The sequence below is a fragment of the Balaenoptera physalus genome, assembly GCF_965194825.1.
Source record: "Balaenoptera physalus genome assembly, chromosome: 4".
Lineage (NCBI taxonomy): Eukaryota > Metazoa > Chordata > Mammalia > Artiodactyla > Balaenopteridae > Balaenoptera > Balaenoptera physalus.
The window spans coordinates 62,324,855-62,343,727 of NC_138891.1; the positions used below are offsets into that span (position 1 = coordinate 62,324,855).

The 18,873-nt window shown below is 39.7% G+C and overlaps 2 protein-coding genes across 28 annotated transcripts in view; one reads left to right on the forward strand and one right to left on the reverse strand.

Moving 5' to 3' along the window:
* The window catches only part of MCF2L2 (MCF.2 cell line derived transforming sequence-like 2), a 240,006-nt gene that overhangs the window by 69,382 nt on the left and 151,751 nt on the right, over positions 1-18,873 (reverse strand). For all 4 annotated transcript variants that reach the window (XR_014262970.1, XM_082459952.1, XM_082459954.1 and 1 more), the window contains exon 15: positions 18,488-18,573. Coding sequence is in view for 3 of the 4 variants with exons in the window: in XM_082459952.1 (XP_082316078.1) it covers positions 18,488-18,573 (86 nt within the window). In the remaining variant the exon portion in view is untranslated. The remainder of the gene's footprint in view (positions 1-18,487; positions 18,574-18,873) is intronic.
* B3GNT5 (UDP-GlcNAc:betaGal beta-1,3-N-acetylglucosaminyltransferase 5) overlaps positions 1-18,873 on the forward strand; it is an 83,351-nt gene that overhangs the window by 21,744 nt on the left and 42,734 nt on the right. For 5 of the 24 annotated variants that reach the window (XR_014262977.1, XR_014262981.1, XR_014262983.1 and 2 more), the window contains 2 exons: positions 2,124-2,229; positions 11,881-12,011. Coding sequence is in view for 6 of the 24 variants with exons in the window: in XM_082459959.1 (XP_082316085.1) it covers positions 12,177-13,322 (1,146 nt within the window). In the remaining 18 variants the exon portion in view is untranslated. Of the gene's footprint in view, positions 1-268; positions 430-2,123; positions 2,267-4,617; positions 4,702-7,902; positions 8,044-8,364; positions 10,097-11,632; positions 11,783-11,880; positions 17,450-18,449; positions 18,594-18,764; positions 18,817-18,873 lie in introns of those variants that run through there. The other 19 variants (XM_082459962.1, XM_082459957.1, XM_082459958.1 and 16 more) reach the window with 12 other exon arrangements.

Genomic DNA, 18,873 nt, shown 5'->3' on the forward strand with positions numbered 1-18,873 from the left:
TCAGCGGTGGCGCTGCAAAGATCCCATCCTGAACTTTCTGAAAGGGGGACTGGTGATTAGCACCTGAGGTTTTAACTTTCTCAAAAGAAATTTATGGTAGATTTTATATCCTGTGACAGGGTGGGGGAGAGGGGGGAGCTGCTTTTTGGAGTCAACTCTTTTTTTTTTTAAAGAAGATAAATTCAAGACCTGAAACGTTTCCATTAAATACTTTAAATGATTCCCCCCTTTCCCTCTCCTTCTCTCTCTCCCATCCCCTCTCCCACAGGCACTCTCCTTGAGTGTTTACTGAGCATCCTCTGAGGAAGAGGGTGACTCAGTCTGACTAATCTCAGCCCTCCAGGTGCTCACTGTGACACCTGAAGACGGGAAAGAGTGTTGTGACAGGGAGAGTTCAAGCTGAAGCTCAGAGAGGCTGTTTCTGACGAAGTGAGAAACGAGGGGTGCTTAGGAGGCATAGATGGTACTGCACACAAATGCTTTGACCACACACACGTACACACACCCACGCACAAACACAAACCATCAGGAGGCGGAGAAGAGTTTTCAACATAAAGTGCAGGCTTTAGCAAGGAAAAATGTCACGTTATATTTCATGAAAATAGAGATCAAATTTCCCTTTTATAAAAGGCTGATTCAAATGAGACTGTAAGAAAAGGAAATAACTTTCAAATTCTCAAACGTAGAACAGCTTGAATAATAACTCATGGGTTTTGAAATGGGTCATCTTTTAAAATGGGTCACTTTGGCTAGAACCATTGTACTCGGTGACTTTCAAATTGTCAAGGTAGAGTTCTTTCTGAGGACCAACTGCACTAGAGTCTACCTAACAGAACATGGGATGTGGTAGAAAGAAACTGGGAAAAATTCAGAAGGAAATGATTTCTTCTCAAAGTATCAAAATGTATCCTGTCTTTCTGGAATGTTATATATACTCAATTGAATAAATCTTAGCTTTGCATTTTATGGCACATTATACCTTTTGGGGAATATTTCCATAGCCATTATTTTATTCCATTGTGGAATAATCTTGTGAGGAGATGTATACATTGTATCTATGTTCCAGAAATTGAGGAACAGCAAATTATTACAAGAGCCCTGCTATTAGATATAGAATCTCTGCCAGCAAAGACTTAGCCAGAACAGTGTAAATCTAGAATATTTTTCTTACAGTTTGCATATATAAAAGAGATATAAGAATTCATATTTAAAGATAAGCAACTAAGCAACTTGATCAGGTGAGATGTAAACTTTGAATAAAAAAAAGTGATTTTTTTTTGCATTTTAATGCTAGAAATTCAGAGGCTGGCTTTGACCAGTAACTTATTTATCTTCCATAGTGAACGTTTTAACACTAGAAGCCAGTTTTTGTTTTTTTTTTTTAACAGAAAGGAATGTTCTACCAAGTCCGCAGGCAATAAGCCCCCTAAATTCCCAGTTCAGAGCACTATTACCCCGCTTAAGATTCCCTGAAATTTCATATTTTGTCTCTTTTATTCCTTTTCTACAACTCTTTTGACAACTTTTTGGTTGTGCTCTAAGCAAAGTAAGTTAAAAAGTTGACTCAACTCAGGTTTCCCTCTCCATTATTTACAGGGCCTTACTTTTAGCTGTGTCATTTGAAATGTATTTTTAAGTGCTTGTGGGAACAATATTGTTCTTTCCTGTCAAGCATAATGGAAGACCATGTTCAGTCAATTAGGAATGATACCTCTGTTCTCAGTCACAACAGTATTTGAGATGTATTAGTGGCCCTTAGCAATCAGATCAGTATTTCAAAAAACTCATATCTAATAAATATTTTTGAGAAGAATATTAAGAGTATAGCTCATCACTTTGAAAGGAAAATAACCCATAAAGAATACCAGCCATCTATTAACTAAACCATCATGGTAAAGATGCATCAACAATTTCTAGAGAAAGGAAATTAGCATATATCAAACCCCCGATCTGGACCACATTTTGTCAATAAATCTTCTCAAATGATCCTCAGAAAACACTGTTGGTACAAGGTTTAGAGACAAATCAAGCTCACGTGATTAGTAAATGGAAGCAGCAGAATATAAATTACTTTTGTTCACATTCTAAAACTCTTGATTTTTCTACTCTCTTGCCCCCATCAGGTCCAGATTCAAGGTTGCACCGGGACATTTTCTTACTCTGTTAGGGGATCTACACTGGAAACATCTCTGAAGCCCTCTCAGCATCCCGTCTGTGGCCTACTACACAGTATGTGATAAATTAGTATTTGCTGAATGAATTAAATGTAGGTATTACCTACTTTCAGGGCTGTGCAGCATAATGCCTGGGACAGAGCAGGTGCTTAAATGGTAGTTAACTTATAATAAATGTTGATCAGCTGAGACAGAAATGTGTTATAAATATCTCTTATGTTTTAGACCTTTATTTTTTATACTCTGAACCCACAATCAAATGTGTCCAGAACGGGACATATGAACTGCCATTGGACAACAAGCTAATGTGCATAGCTTACATAACAGGTTTATACCAGGTTATATTGTCACCCTATTTTGAAATCACTATTTTTCATATCATAATTTGACCTCAGCTGTGTACGACTCCTCTCCTTTTATCTCATCCAATACTTATTCATTGAATACTTGCTTAAAACATCCTGAGTCCTATACGTTTTACTCTCTTCTCCTTCCCTCCTTCTTACTTTTTTCTTTACCCCCTTCTACCATTTTGAATCTCCACCCTTAAATTCCCCAGTCTTCCTTGTGCAGGAAAGACTTTATGTACCCGAAGGACCCAGACTTACATGGTCACTTTTGCCCATTGTCTAGTGCTACTGAGATCAAGAAAAGGAAAGAGGGAAAGTTGAGATGGAAGGTTAGGAAAAGGGTATGTTACAAAGAAAACAAGAACAAGCTCTGGCGAAATGCAGGTGGTAGCAAAACATAAATGACTCCAAACTTTAGACAGTGAAGGAAATCTTTTGCCTTCTTGGGTTGCTTCTCTTGGTTCTGCCCTACCTGCTTCCCTGTCCTCCCATCCTGCTGGGAGCTCCAGGAAGAGCAGCTGTGCCAGTGCCAGGAAAGGCAGGTGAGGAGCTCAGGGACAGGGCTGTAACTGATCAGCTGCTTCTGAGCTGCCACAGGGTCTGGAATTTATGGAGGTTACATGGTTAACCCCATGTCTCAGTGCCTCAGTTTCTTCTTCTGCAAAATGGGGAGATAATTTCTCCCTCATAGGTTGTTGTGAGACTTAAAGAGTTACTATATATGCAAAGCATTCTGAACAGAGCCTGGTGCACAGTAAACACACCAAGTTAGTAACTGTTGCTAGACTGGGCATAAGGAGAAGTTTGTTCCTTAAGTAGGCAAGAACAAAACTGTTAAGAATTGTATTTAAAGAGCAAGCAGCCCTGTCAACCCAAACAAATATGCCTCAAGAATGAATACAGAAGGCCAAGCTTAGAAAAGCAAGTGCTTGACCTTTCTGAGACCCTCTTTATATTTCAGCTTTTTTGTTTGTTTCAAATTCTGTATAATCAAACTGGTTACTGGGAAATTTTAGCAACTTTTAATATAATTCCTCTGAAATATAATATACTCTATAATCCCTCTGTCACCAGTTTCCTTAGTGCTTATCTTTACTTAGAGCCTGTCTTTACTTGTTTGGTCATTTTGTATTTCCCTGTCTTTATTTTTCCCATAACCAGCAAACAGAAATCGACACCCATGTTTAACTTATAAAGAAACATAAAACTTAGTTTACATAAGTGGGGAGCAATACATTTTATAACCAGCTTTTCCCACTGTCCCATATCCATGCTTGCTGAGTTGAAATTTAAAGTCTTTGGACTAACACTGGATCAAGAACTAACTCTAAAAATGTATTCTTTGTGGAGGGATAACAATTCCAAATGGCTTGTAATCTTTGCCCATGGCTTGAGCTAAAGTTTCATAGCTAGTCACAGCCACAAAACACCTAAAGACAGCTGTTGAGTGGAATTTGTCCTCTTTTACAGCCTTATATTGGAAATTTGATTAAAGAATAAGATATAATTGAGAGAATATCTAATTTTTCCCACTTAAAATGTGAGTTGTAAATTCGCATTTCAGGTTGCTTCCTTCCTTCTTGAGCAAATAGAAGGGGAAATAGTGCTAAACAGTAACGAGTTGTGTTTCTCAGCACCAATTACTACAACTAATTTACTAAGAAAAAAATCTATGAAGATCAAATTATAGCCTTTCCAGTAAATTCAGGGCTTTTTATTCCTGATTTCTTTAACATGGCAGTTTGGCTCCTGAGGATTGATTCTAGCTATATTTAATAGGGAAAAGATGATCAGAACAAGCCAGGAAAAAAAATACTTGGAATGTAGAACAAAATGCAACATAAAGATGGGAGAGAAAATGTTCTCTTTCTTTCCTTTGAGTTATGCCTGGAAAGGAACCAAAAATTGTGTCTCACATGGGGCTTTAAGTCATGAAAGCTTAAGCGTAAAAGTATCAAGTATTGAGGCTTTTAAAAAAAAATCTGTGACTTACTGGAGGAGCATCATTAGTCTGTAGTCATCCTTTTATCACTTTAATATTTTGTGCCCCAAACGACTGCCGCACTTGCCTCTCCCTTACCCTCCCTTGACAGTGGTCAGGGTGCTTTACAGAGGGAATGGAGAGGGCTGGCCAGCCTGGGGAATTCCCGAAGAGGAAGCACATGTGGGATGTGATGGTGAGAATGTGTGTGATGTCTTTTCCTTTCTCTATGAGGCAGGAGGAGAAGTCATCAGCTAAGAGGAGGAGGACAGGCCTTGGGAGAGGGGGGAAGATGTAGCATGGCTGGTGAAGAGCCTGGGAGAGGGAGAAGGTCCAGGACAAGTGGAGGACGGCCACACAGGCCTGAGTACTCTGCCCACAGCTGGATATCGCCATTTGTGGTGATGCTGTCTGCCTGCGTTATGTTTCTCCAGCAGCCCGCAGGTGTTGTAGAGAAGACAGGAATGACCCAAGGTCTGGGGTTGCTGGGGTGGAAGGCCAGGAACCGGGGAGAGGAGGGCAAAGGTGCCAGGTGATCCTGCATCTGAGACAGGGAGGCAGGTAGAAGAAAGGTCAGGAGATGGCTGGCTGGACCCGGGGTGTTAGGGGGCAGGCGGGGGGCGCAGAGGATTCAGATGAATATTTAGAGGTTGTGGCTGAAGAGAGAGTGGACTGGAATTTGAAATTTCAGAAGAAATGCAGTTCTAAGTGAAGCCACATAAATGACTTTCTTGCTGGTAAGTTGTCTTGAGTGTGTGGGAAGTAACGTGAACAAAATGGCACCTACACCATAAAACAAGGGTTCCTTAGGCTTCTGAGGGTTGTATGTCTACTGAGTAAGATGTAGAAATATAGTTTCCCCAAGATTGGATGTTGTTAATATATTACCATGATGGCCAGAAACAGTGGTCAAGAAACAAAGGAGTGGACACAACAATATATGCATTTTTGAATTCAAACCCACTGGTTTCTCTAGTTAACATTACTCAGCCTTCAGGTCTAGATTCAGTGCTGCTTCTCCTCCTGGAAGATGCCTTCCCTAACTCCACCCAACCCCACCTTGAGAGCCCCCTGTGCTCCCAGCACAGCTCTCACTGTTTGCTCCACGTCTGTCTTCCCACTGGAGCGCCAGGACTAGCCTTTACGTCCTGCCTTCCGACTGTCTCCATCTTAATTTTCTTTGTTACCCCATCTTAATTTTCTGATGAACCAGCCCTTTAAGATAGTTCCTGTTTCTTTGACTCCTCCCTCTTCTTCCCCAGAGTTTACTGTTCCAGGCCTCTGCTCAGCTCCCCCACTGGAGAGCTCACCCATGTTCACAGCCTCCATCGTCTCTACACGCAGGGTGACCACCGGACCTTCAGTCCTGTCTGCCTCCAGGCTCAGATTACCTATTGGACTTCTCTACCTGCTGTCTCTCCAACATCTCAGTCAACACAGCCTAAAACCAAACATGTCGCCTCCTCACTCCTAACTCAGGAGACCAGTTTTCCCTCTTTTGTCAGGAATGCTTGAAACTAGGTTTCTCTCCTCTCCTTTACTCCTTTACTTGTCACTCATCACGTACCACTGGGGTTTTGTTTTTCTTGAGAGGGTCTTCTTTATTCCTTCCTTCCCTCCCCACTTCTACCATCCTAGACTAGACCCTCCTTTCCTCATTCTGCTTCAGTACGAGGCCCTGATATAACCAGTGTCCGATCTCCAGGCATCCTGCATCCATCCTGTGTACCATTGCCAGATTTTTGCATAAAGTTTAATAAATATTGAAAAGGGAGTTATCACTAAAAACAAAAAGGGAAACTTCTGGGACTTGCTGCCCTGGGCACTCACTGGCTTCTCTGCCTTATTTTCAAGGTTCTCCATAAGTACAACCCAACCTCCTGCTTTCAAACACATGCCTGTTTCTCAAGTATTTGTCATATTGTGTTTCTTTCCTTTCTTGTCTGAAACAGACTGCTTGTCCTTCTGCAGCCACCTAAATCCTGTTCATCCTCAGGCCCTTCTGATCCAACTGTCACTGATCTCTACTCCTGGGGACACTCCTATTGTGCCTGGAGTTGGTATGACCCAGATTAGTGCCAACACACTGTCTGTACCTTACTGTGACATCCCCGTTGTTGTCTGGGGGAACTGTGTTTTCACATGGGCACCATGAGTCTTGTCTCAGCTAGATTGTAGGTGCTTTCAGAGCAGAGACCAGAAAATACGACTTCATGACTCCCACTGTGCCTGGCATATTTCCATAGCAAATACTCACACACTTATAGGATTAATTGAAACACTGGACACTGAGGTTGTTTAACTTGAACTTAAAACGCCGACCTCATCATCTTGATTAAAATGTCAAAATTTACAGCAGATTTTGTGTAATATTTTAGGATCACAAAAGTAGACTCAACAAAGAAATGGGTTGACAGCAGGAGTGAAGTAGAAAAAAATCAGGGTTCATTTTGGGAAACTTGTAGCCTCTAGATGCACTAATTATTTTTGTTTTTGTTCTTTTTAATCAGAAAAGTTTAAAGAGCTCTCTCGTGAAGAAATATTCTTGAGTGGCTGAGGGGCACAGCTCCCATACTGAAAAGTATTTGGGGTGGGGTCTGCTACCTTCTTTTCTGATGTTCCTACTCAACTTGTGTTCTTATTCTTCTGACTACTTCTATTAGGAAAGAGAATACTAAGAATATCTGTTCCTTCTCAATCCAGATAGAAGCAAACCCAAGTTATATTCCAAATATTTGCATATTTTCCTCTAACCAGCTCTTTGTCCTGTTTTCTCTCAGCAGGCTCTGAAGTCATCTATAATTTTTATATCCCCTCCGTAACAATACTTTGATCCTTGCCCCCAGCTTGCAGATTAAGTCACCACAGCAGAGTGCAGTGAGGGGTGCCCGAGGTTATACAATAAATCTGGCCCCAAACCAGGTAGCCTTGGTTCCAACCTGTTGATTGGTCACCCAGCCGCACTGCAGGCACAAAGGAAGCTGCACCCACAGCATTCTGTTGTGGATGGTTGCTGAGCTCACATTCATTATTGGGATTGCTTTGTTTCCTGTTAGGCCTAGCATTTTCTTTCTCCAGGCCAGGCAGGCCTGTGGGCTTCTCTATAGCCCCCAACCCAGCACTTTGAATACAGAAGCTAGAGGATGTGCTTTAGAGAAGCTTTATGACTGTGTGAACCAGAGGGTGGGCCTTGATTGCCTGTGTGTGGTCTCCATCAGCAAAGCCAGGGCTGGGGCAATGTTATTTCGTTGTAACAAATGAATTTAGACCATGGAGGTGTTTTTGCTTTTGGTTGGAAAAGGCCGCACTAGTGCCTAAGTTCACTTTGGAGGAGTTGGCGTGTTCTTTTGTTATAAGAGAAGCTGGGTCCTCTAAAAGAGCTGTTTACCGTTCCTAGGTCTTCCCCTCATCACATCAACACTATCGGGGAGACTCGGTTATGACTGATGTAAACAGTGGCTCCAACAATTCAAGCAGCTGCGGTTGGAGAAACCGTGTCTTAGAACTTCACACACTGTGCTGAGCTTAAAGAAGTAGCGTGGGTTGTTGGCTTTGTGACAAGTTCTTTGTCATTTTTAAGAAAACAGTTGTGACTCTTAGAGGCCAGTTGGGAACAATTGAAGAAATGTAGGAAAATGAGGTAAATAACATACATGGCGGGGTAGGGAGGGGACAAAACGAATGTTATGGGCTGGCTGCTTGGCTGTAGTAGCAATGTTAGCAGCAACACTCCACCCGGATGAGTAATAGACCCCATTCACGGGAGAGAGACTAGGGCCCCTGTGAGCGCAGTGTGCGAGTGGGTGCTGGCGGAGTTGGGCTGGTGGGCTGATGGTCTAGCAAGAAGCTCCGGGCAAAGCAAGCTGCCCTTGGAACATACTACCGAGCGCAGCTGCTCAGAAATGGGAAGCTAGTTTTGCCTGTGGTTCCAAAGGTTACTCTCCTCTTTGTTTCCTTCCCAGGGTCTCTTGGAATAGAAACAGCAGATTAGTTTCAATTGAGGATTTTCTTAGAATTCTTAAACACTTATGCTGTCTTAAAGTCTGCCGTTAGGGATTCCCTGTTACTTCGCGTTAAGCCTCCAGTTCCTTCGGTATGTATCGTGGAAGAAGCAGAAGGGGGTTTTGGCCTTCAGAGATGGACCTTATCTAAGCGAGCACTGTTAAGACGGAAAGGAAGTGCCCCACTCCCCCCAAGCCAGTGAAAGTGATTGTGCAAAGTGTAGGCAGATGCCGCCGCCGTCAGAAATGGATGTTTCCTGCTATCCTTCACCCAACCCTAGAGCATTCGGTCCGCCATGACCAGCCAAACTAAGGGGGAAATTACCAATGTTGATCTAGCCCTTAGAATAGTACTCCTCACCTTTTTTTGACAGTAAAGCACAATAAAAATGCATTTTACTTGACAACCCTAAAGGTATATACACACAACACTTAAAGTTTCACAAAACAATACTTACACTTACTACTTTCAATGCACTCTGCCATTCTCTATTCTGTTCTTCCTTTTTCTTTTCTTTCTTTCTTTCTTTTTTTTTTTTTAAAGCTGTTTGTGGCTTCCTCAGTGGTGCTAACAGTTTAAAAATCTCTACCCTTGGGGATAAGATGTTACCTGTGCTGATTATCTCTAGACAAAGTCTCACTGAGGCTTGGTTCTAATCTCCTGTCCTCCTTGGACTTTTCGCATGCTTGGCTTTTGCAGTTATCACCCTCATGTAGAGTAATCCTGGGGGGATGTGAAAGGCCTGAAGTCAAGAAGGAATTCCCACAGCCCAGGTTAGGCCGGTACTGCCTGGTGCTCTCAGTGTGTGCAACTGGTTTTTTATCAGGGGCAAAGGGTAGGGGACTTGAGGATGAGGTCTTTGGGCACAAAAGCAAAGCCCTTGCCCTGGGGCTTGTGATGTGGGCTCAGCTACTCCACCAGTCTGGACATCCTGGAATCTGCGTTGTCCTTTCCCTGTCAGTCTGTTGAAAGCCCAGGAGACTGATGTGTCAAGCCTGAGGGGAGAGCCTGCTTCTCCAGGCAAAAGGTTGTGTCTTAACTGTGATAAGCACTGGGGACAGAATCTTCGAGGACGGGTGGTGCTGTCTCCTAGTGGTAGGAGGAAAGGGAGGACACGTGGCAGGCAGTGGTGGCGGGGGCCTCATCTGAGGTGGTACCTGGCTGGGCATCCTGACCCCAGTTCTTCCCAAGTGACCAGCTGTTTGAGTGACAGGTGGCTCCACCCCCAGCATGGTTCTTTGCACCAGCGTTCAGAGAACGCCTACTAGGTATCAGGCACTGACATGGATGCTGAGGTAGGGTATCTACAACAAGGCATCTGTCTCGTGCCTTGGGTCAGAGTTCACAGTGTAATTGGGCAGAGGCAGTTAAATAAAAAAATCTCAGTACAAGAAGATGGATGTAAGAAGGTGTTGTGGCTGCAATAGCCAGGAAGGACATGGAAGCAACCTAAATGTCCATCAATAGATGAGTGGATAAAGGAGATGTTGTACATATATACAATGGAATATTACTCAGCCACAAAAAAGAATGAAATAATGCCATTTGCAGCAACATGGACGGACCTAGAGATTGTCATCCTGAGTGAAGTAAGTCAGAGGAAGACAAATATATAATATCACTTACATGTGGAATCTAAAAAAAGGGTACAAATGAACTTACTTACAAAACAGAAATGGAGTCACAGATGTAGAAAACAAACTTATGGTTAGCAGGGGGGAAAGAGGGGGAGGGATAAATTGGGAGATTGGGATTGACATATACACACTACTATATATAAAATACATAACTAATAAGAACCTTCTGTATAGCACAGGGAACTCTTAGTCAATACTCTGTAATGACCTATATGGGAAAAGAATCTAAAAGAGTGGATATATGTGTATGTATAACTGACTCATTGCTGTATAGCAGAAACTAACACAACATTGTAAATCAACTATACTCCAATAAAAATTTTTGAAAAAAAAGGTGTTATGGCAGTACAGGTAAGAGTAGGGGGCCCAATTCAGACTTCCCAGAGGCGGATGCCTGTAGAATTTAGTTAGGACTAGTAGACTTCCTTTAGCAAGGGGAGTGGGGCTAACAGGCCACAGGACTGCTGGTGCAAAGGCTGGTGTGTGTGAAATAGCAAGGGTGTCTGAGCTTTCAGCCAGTAATTTGGTATTGTCAACTAGTGGAGAGCATCTGAAGGGGTTTCAAGAGCTCAGGTAGTCTCACGGTTAGATCTGAGTTTTAGAAAGGTCACTCTGTGGGGAGGATGGGTTGGCCAGAGATCTTTCAGTCAGCTGTACTGGTCTGGCTGAGAAGTGAAGATGACATGAAAGGGTGAAGAGAGGTTTAGAAGAAGCAATTCACAGGATTAAATAATTAGATATGGAAGAGGAGGGAAAGGAGGACTTTCAGATTTCTGGCACAGACACATGAAGTGCAGTCAGACACAAAGAAAAAATGGAAACAGATTTTAGGGGAGAAGACAGTAGAAATGGCATTTGAGTACCCCTATGTGCAGGTAATTATTATCTATCTACCTTCCTCTATCTATACATCTATGTATGTTCCCATTTAATCAATCTTCCCATTTAAGACTTCAAATTAAGCAGTGTTATTAGAATTTTTTAGATTTCTGGGTTAGATGCATGATAAAGTACAACGTACAGTAAGTGGCTGAGCCAGCACTGGTGTTCAAATTGCCTGACTACAAAGACAGTGCTTGTTGGTTATAATCCTGTGGCTTCCCAGTTTTGAACATGTTAAATTTGAGGTGCCCGTGGAGTTTCCAAATGGAAAAGTACAGAAAGAAGATGACTGTACAGAAAAGTCACTTTGGTTAGAGAGAGTTTGGACTATGCTTTTGAGAAGCATATCTCAACCCCTTGAGTATGAACCTTGATTTGAAAAAAAAAAAAAAATCTTACTCCTATTCCTGCCTTGTCTGGGGCAAGCTTTAATGGATTTTTACTATTAGGAACTTCCTTTTCATTCAGGATTGTTCCCTGAACTATATAGCTGCTTTCATCCTGACTATATTCCAAGTCAATAGATTCATCGATACACCCATTTGAGAAATTTGAACTTTACGTATATAAGATGATAGACATACTGGATGCTTTTTTTTTTTTAAGGTTGAGAAGAGAAAAGGGTCTCTGTATTCTGAATGAGAAGATGGTAGAGAGTGGTTCTTTCCCTTTCCCTGGATTCCCCTGAAAAAATAAACAGCTATATGCCTCCACTCAACACCAGTTGCCCCATCACCTTTTGTCCAGATCAGTCAGGTTACATATTGTTTTTAAGGAATTAAGAGTAGTCTGTTTCTTTTTGGTAACTCAGTAACCTATTCACTTGTCATTTTTTCTCTTCCTAAATCTAATAGGTTGCACTTAACTTTCACAAAAAGGAGTACACAGAATAGCTGCGTAAGGCCAATCCCGAACTTAATGAAGGATGTCAGAGTGGGAGCATTCTGATGTGCCAGTGTCCTCATTCTGCAATGTGTTCCGTTTTCTCCCCTTTCCGAAAAAAATGGTATTAAAATATTTTGTGAAATAAGAAGCTCCTTTTACATTTTTAATGACCAACATGGACATCTGTTCTACAGAATACAAAGTCCTATGGTCTTGAAGAAGGAAGCACCCATTTAAAACTGACCCTAAATGAAAACAGACCTGAATGGACGTCAGAATGTTTGTTAGTGGCAGGAGAGTAAAAAAATGGCAATTTATTCAGTTATTTGCCACTTGTTTTGTACTAAGCCTCATGTTCTTCTGGATATCGATCGATAACCACATCGTGAGCCATATGAAGTCCTACTCTTACAGATACCTCATAAATAGCTACGACTTTGTGAATGATAGCCTGTCTCTTAAGCGCAGCGAGGATGGGGCTCCTCGCTACCAGTACTTGATTAACCATGAGGAGAAGTGTCAAACACAAGACGTCCTGCTCTTACTGTTTGTAAAGACTGCTCCTGAAAACTACAATCGCCGTTCTGCCATTAGGAAAACATGGGGCAATGAGAAGTATGTTCGCTCTCAACTTAACGCCAACATTAAAACTCTGTTTGTCTTAGGAACACCTTCTGACCCACTGACAAGAGAAAGACTTCAAAGAAGACTGGTTTGGGAAGATCAGATGTACAATGATATAATTCAGCAAGCCTTTGCTGATTCTTTCTATAATCTTACTCTTAAATTTCTTCTGCAGTTCAGTTGGGCAAATAGCTTTTGTCCGCATGCCAAATTCCTTATGACTGCTGATGATGACATATTTATTCACATGCCAAATCTTATTGAATACCTTCAAAGTTTAGAACGAATTGGTGTTCAAGACTTTTGGATTGGTCGTGTTCATCGTGGTGCCCCTCCCGTCAGAGACAAAAGCAGCAAATACTATGTCTCCTATGAAATGTACCAGTGGCCGGCTTACCCTGACTATACTGCAGGAGCCGCCTACGTGATCTCTGGTGATGTAGCTGCCAAAGTCTATGAGGCATCACAGACACTTAACTCTAGTCTTTACATAGACGATGTGTTCATGGGCCTCTGTGCCAATAAAATAGGGATAGTACCACAATACCATGTGTTTTTCTCCGGGGAAGGTAAAACTCCTTATCATCCCTGCATCTATGAAAAAATGATGACATCTCATGGGCATGTAGAAGACCTTCAGGACCTTTGGAAGGATGCCACAGACCCAAGAGTAAAAATGATTTCAAAAGGTTTCTTTGGTCAAATATACTGCAGAATAATTAAGATAGTCCTCCTTTGCAAACTGACCTATGTGGATACGTATCCGTGTAGGGCTGCCTTTGCCTAATAGTACTTGAATGTTGTATGTTTTCACTGTCACTGAGCCAGACGTGGATGAAAAACCTTTAAATGTTTGTCTATACCATACGTGAAATGAATATGAAGAACAAAGAAATATTTTGAAAGTCCAGTCTATCAGAATGTTTCTTTGATTCTAGAAGCCCTTCAATATAACTTGTCTACTTCATTGCCTAAATTCATACCAAGGAATTTATACTTAGACAAGGTTTATGAAAACAAAGCTAAAGGGAATTTCAGGTTCTCAGTACCACGTTGTATATTAGAGGTGTAGAGAAGTTATTAAGGTGCCTAGGTGTTAGAATAACTGCTTTTGGAAAATACCAAGTAAGTGTATAGTACAACATTTCAAAGAAATGGATATATTGTTAGACCAGGTATACAAGTTTATTTTGATTAAAGAGCACTTGATGGAGTTTGTAGGGGCAGGAGAGGATTGGCATAGAAGAAAGTACATGAATCTGGTAAAAGAAAGTTTCCTTTTCTTCAGAGGAGATTTAGGAAAATGTACACAATTTCTTTATAAACTGCCAAATCACTTACTGTCACATCCATGTAGCTATTTTACCTGGATAGTGTTGGAGTCATTTTAAATACATTCATATCTTTTTTTCAAAGTTTAATGTGAAATTTCAGAAGTCATTAGCTCTGCCCTAACTAGTACTTTATTATGGTTCTTTTTGATTATTAGAAAATGACACAAAACACGGACAGTGTCTTACTCATGGGGTCCTTCTCTAGAGAGAAATCATTGTTAATTCAAATAAGCTGATTTTATTTTAATGAATTTTTCAACTGGTTTTTAAATATTCAATATGGGTCTGTTTTTAAGGCAGCTATTTGAATGTAGTTTACATAGAGGAATATAATAATGAAGAAGAATTCAAAAGGAAAGATAGAACATTAAAAGCCTCTTTTCTCCATAATTTATAAAATAAAAGTTTTAGTGTCTAAATTGTATTGATGACTAAAATTAGCCCACCCCTCTCCCACAGGGTCTCATAAACCACAGTACTTTGTTCTGAGTTCAGCTTTTAAAACTGAGAGTATTAAACATCAAATCGAAGCTGTAGTATTAAAAAAAATCTACTCTTTCATCACAACAACTGTCAGAGGTTATCTTCAACTTATAAATATTTCCAACTTCAAGGCAGAATGAAAGTGATAGAAAAGTCACCAGAATGAGATTTAAAGCATTTGTAAAGCTGTATGTTTCTTGCAATCAAAGAGATGTGGCTGAATTCCAATAGCGCGTTACATTTATTTTACAGAGCAGGATAAAAATGTGGGTATGATGCAAACAACCTCCCCTCACTACAGAAAGAACTAGGTGATGCCTGTCGTTAGGGGGATTATATGAAAGCCAAAACAGGGACTCCAGCAAAAGCAGTTGAACTGATTATAAACCCTTTGTCTGCAGAAGCTCCTGTTAGGGAAAACTAAGATGTATCACTTAATAAGACGTCTGAAACATGCAAAAAAAAAATAAAAAGGAATTCTCAGTATACACAACTGGATGATGATAGGTGTAATTTGTTGCAGGTAGCTTCTCAATGTTTACAGAAATTTTTTTGTTAATTTTTTTCTATTTTGAAAATTGAAGCTTGTTTACATTGATTGCTCAGATAATTAAAAAATTTTAACTCATGTCAAAACTATGGTATCAAACATTCTAGTCTGTAGTTACTTTCAGAGTAGGTTCAGGGTTTTTAGATCATTACAGTTTAAATTTTCTGACCAATGTAAAAAACTGTAGAGAACAAAAGCGCATTTTGACAAAGCAGGTTTATAATTAATTTTTATTAGTTGATCCTTTAATAACTATTTGCCTTTTGGCCATATATGTGCCCTGTGTATCTATACTTGTAACTGTTTAAATTTGCCATTGGTTGAAAACATCAGTGTCTCTCTGGCCATCAAAATGATCTTGTTTACAGCAATACTTTTGTGAAACAGTTATTTATTTGTGAAAGAGCTCCCCTCAGTTGTGCTCCTCTTTTTATTTTTGCTTAAAATAGAATGAAACAGTTAAATATGAAGGAAATATGAAGGCACTTCCTTTTTTAATAAGAAGGAAATTGCTAGACTCTTCCTTCATCAGATTTAAAGTACTGAGAAGAATAATTGTAAATAAAGGATTCCAACCTTTTAAAAAGGAAGGAAAAAACTTTTTGGTGCTCCAGTGCAAGGCTGTCTTTTAAAAATCATCAATAAAGGGAAAATAAACTCTTAGCCTGGATGGTCAATTGATAGTTATACACAGTGTTATTGCTAAAAACTTTTTACCTCTTGGTTGGTTTGCGTCTTTTTTCCATATTATTAATTTTATACCAAAATGTTAAATATTTATATTATTTGAATTTTGCTCTTATATGGCAAAATAGAGGGTTTTTAAAAATAAATCTATGATTTCCAATAAACAACTTGAAAATTGTCAACAGATGTGTATTTTCGCAAAGATTTTTAAACTCCTGTGTAAACACCATTTGTTTATATAATCAACTAGTTCTGTTTAATTTCAGAGAGGTCTGTAGTACATGATCGTAATCCTATTTCCTGTTCAGACTTGCTGCTGTGCCCACGATAGAGGATTATTGTGTCCTCTGCACTGTGGAGCCATCTAAAGTGCTTCTTTTGTTTGTTGGAAGATTTATGCTGGAATGTCTAAGTGGGGGAATTCTTCTTTCCTAATAGATTGTTCAGGAAAAGATGAAATAAGAACCTATCTGTAGCCATAGTGCCTTAAGACACCATTTGAAAGGTCATATTTTCCTTTTATTTGATATCGTTAGCTATCCAACAGTTGATTCAAATTTAGCCCTAGTCTCTTAACATTAGGAATATTCTTAGGCCTGCTCTGCAGTGTTTGGTGTTTCAGTATATCTGTACATAGTATGTGCTCATCTGCTTTTCACCTGATTCTGGCTTGATTCTTCACATAGTACATGGTGTGATTCAATCTATATATTTTTTAAAACTTGGAAGCCTCTGAATTATGTGGTTGTAGTAGAACTTTTACTTGCAAGGCATGGCTGGGGTGTTTGTAGTTGGGACTAAAATGATGATGACTCAGAAGGGTTAAGTTGACCTATTTTGGGGACTTTAATTGAATACCAGAGCTACAATGAGAATCAGACAGGGTTACTCATTCTTCTGTAATAATGAGAGAAATGTTAGGTGTCTCCTTGACTCTGCTTTCCCTGCAGTGACTGCATTCTGCAGTTGGACTAGCCTCTGTCGCAGCTTTCATTATGATGTTCCTTTGCTCCAGACCTCAAAGGCTCTTTACTGCCCCAGCATCAAATCTAATCTCTTCTACCTGGTTTTCAAGGCCTTATCTAATCTTCTTTTCCTCCTTCATTTCCTGTAGCTTTATTTTTCCCACTGCCGCTATGACCCATCACAGATCTCATTCATGACCTTACCTTGCATAAATTGGTTACCCTTGCCAGGAACACTGTTTCTCCTGCAGCTGTTGAAATCTTGGATTTACAACCCTACCTTTGCTCCTCCATTAAGCATCTCCTCCCCTCCCTCTAAAATATATACTTAATCAAATATTTTATTGTGCTACCTAGGAATCATTTCATGTGTTTTTTCCTAGTTAAAATATAAGTTATAAAGGTAGGGACTATGCACAGTGCTATCACATAGTGCTTAGAATCATTATTTTTTCCAAATATAATAAAGTAATGTTATTCTGGCAAGCCATCCAAAAATGATAAGAGATTAATTATTCAGAACCCTTAATGGACACTATCTGGTATAACATTTTACCTGCACTACTTAAAAGCTTATAATTTATTCAACAAAATCTGAATGCTTACTATGTGCCAAGCATATTGTACCTATCAACTCTAGCCCAACAAATCTGTATTAGTTATACATAAAAACTCAAATCTATAAAGTCAAAAATGAATAAGGAAATATAGATTAAACTGTTGCAGCAAAGATGGTGATCTTATAGTATTTATTCAAAGCTGGCAGTAGAACTAAAACAGTAGTCTTATAGATTCTCCTGTCTCCTTAATCCACTGGCTAATTTTGCCTTTTCTCAAAGTTCTTTTGCAAGAATCTTAGATATTTTTGTTTCATTAAATGCTGTAACTTCTCCCATTTGCATTTCTCATTAGAAGTATGATTTAATCATTTCCTGTAAATTAATACAATAATTCATCAACATAAAGGATTCATTATAAGAATTATAAAATTACAATTATAAAAGTAAGTATGGTTGTAGTAATAGAAAAGCCCCCAATGATATACTGTCACTTAAGGAAAACAACAGAATACATTGCCAGGTGGTGCTTTTCAGACATAACCCAACTAAATACACTTTCAGATATGCTGAATTGGGCCATTTACTATAACTCAAAGGTATATTTCAACCAGTAAGAGCCCACATGTTTCCTTGAGTACACCTTAAAGTGAAAGACTAGGAAGTAATCTAATTAAACTAATACTGGCTTCAATCAAGGGGCAAATTCCTAAAGACGTTTGTTCATTCGTTCTACAGGCATTTTTTTGGAGGCCTGCTAAGAGCTAAACATGATAGACCCTTGGGATAAAAGCAGCTCATAAATGAATAAGTCAAATGGTGTGGGTAAAACAATGTGACAAAGGCTAGAATAGAGGTAATGATGGGGATTCTGAGTACAAGGAAAATTTTTTAAAAAATGAATTTCCTCTCATGCTTTTGGTCTTAACTGCCATAATTTAGGCTTTCTGATCTGCAGAGCATTCACATGCATGTAAACACCTTGCTGTAGGCCAAAAATAGCATTATATTTGTATAAATTGTGTTTATGGGGAACCTATATCCTTTAAATGCTTTAAAACCAATAATTCAATCAATATTAGCAATAGTTTTTCATTTACTATTTTCTTGATAATACACTGTTTTTAAAAACTGAGTATCTTGGGAAGCCTGGTTTATGAGATGCCATTTTCAGCTCTTGCTTGTTGCTTTTATGAGATTCATGAGTTTTGTTCTCCGGTACACAATGAAGGTTAGTATACAGAATAAATATGTGATTTGATCTAGGAAAGATAAGTGATGAGATTTAAAACAGAGCATACCCTACCCTCCTCCCCCATTACCCCCACGCCTCTAAAGGGTTAAAATGACTTCTACAAAGAGATGTGCAGTCTTACCTGCTGGGGGAAAGACTTTTGGAACTGTCAAGCTGCTCTGGCTCAGGGCTCTCCCCATCATGACTGCTTTCAAGTATTTCTTCATTCTGAAGTGAAAGAAATTTTGGTAAGATCATCTATTTGTTTGGGGGAGGAGGGCTCTTACCTATATTTTTCTATTCCTAAATGTCTTTGTTTTGCTGTTGTTTTTAATTTTCTAGATAAGCAACATATTCAGTTTCTCATCTTTCTCTTTCTTTCTTGGGTTATCCCCAACCACTCTGTGGATCTTTTGCAGTTTCCCCTTGAGGCTTCCTTCAGGAACATCAAAAACTCATTCACAAAAGCAGGTATCCTTTTTCCTTAATAATGAAGGGACTATTAACATTGTACTCTTCCCCCTTCCC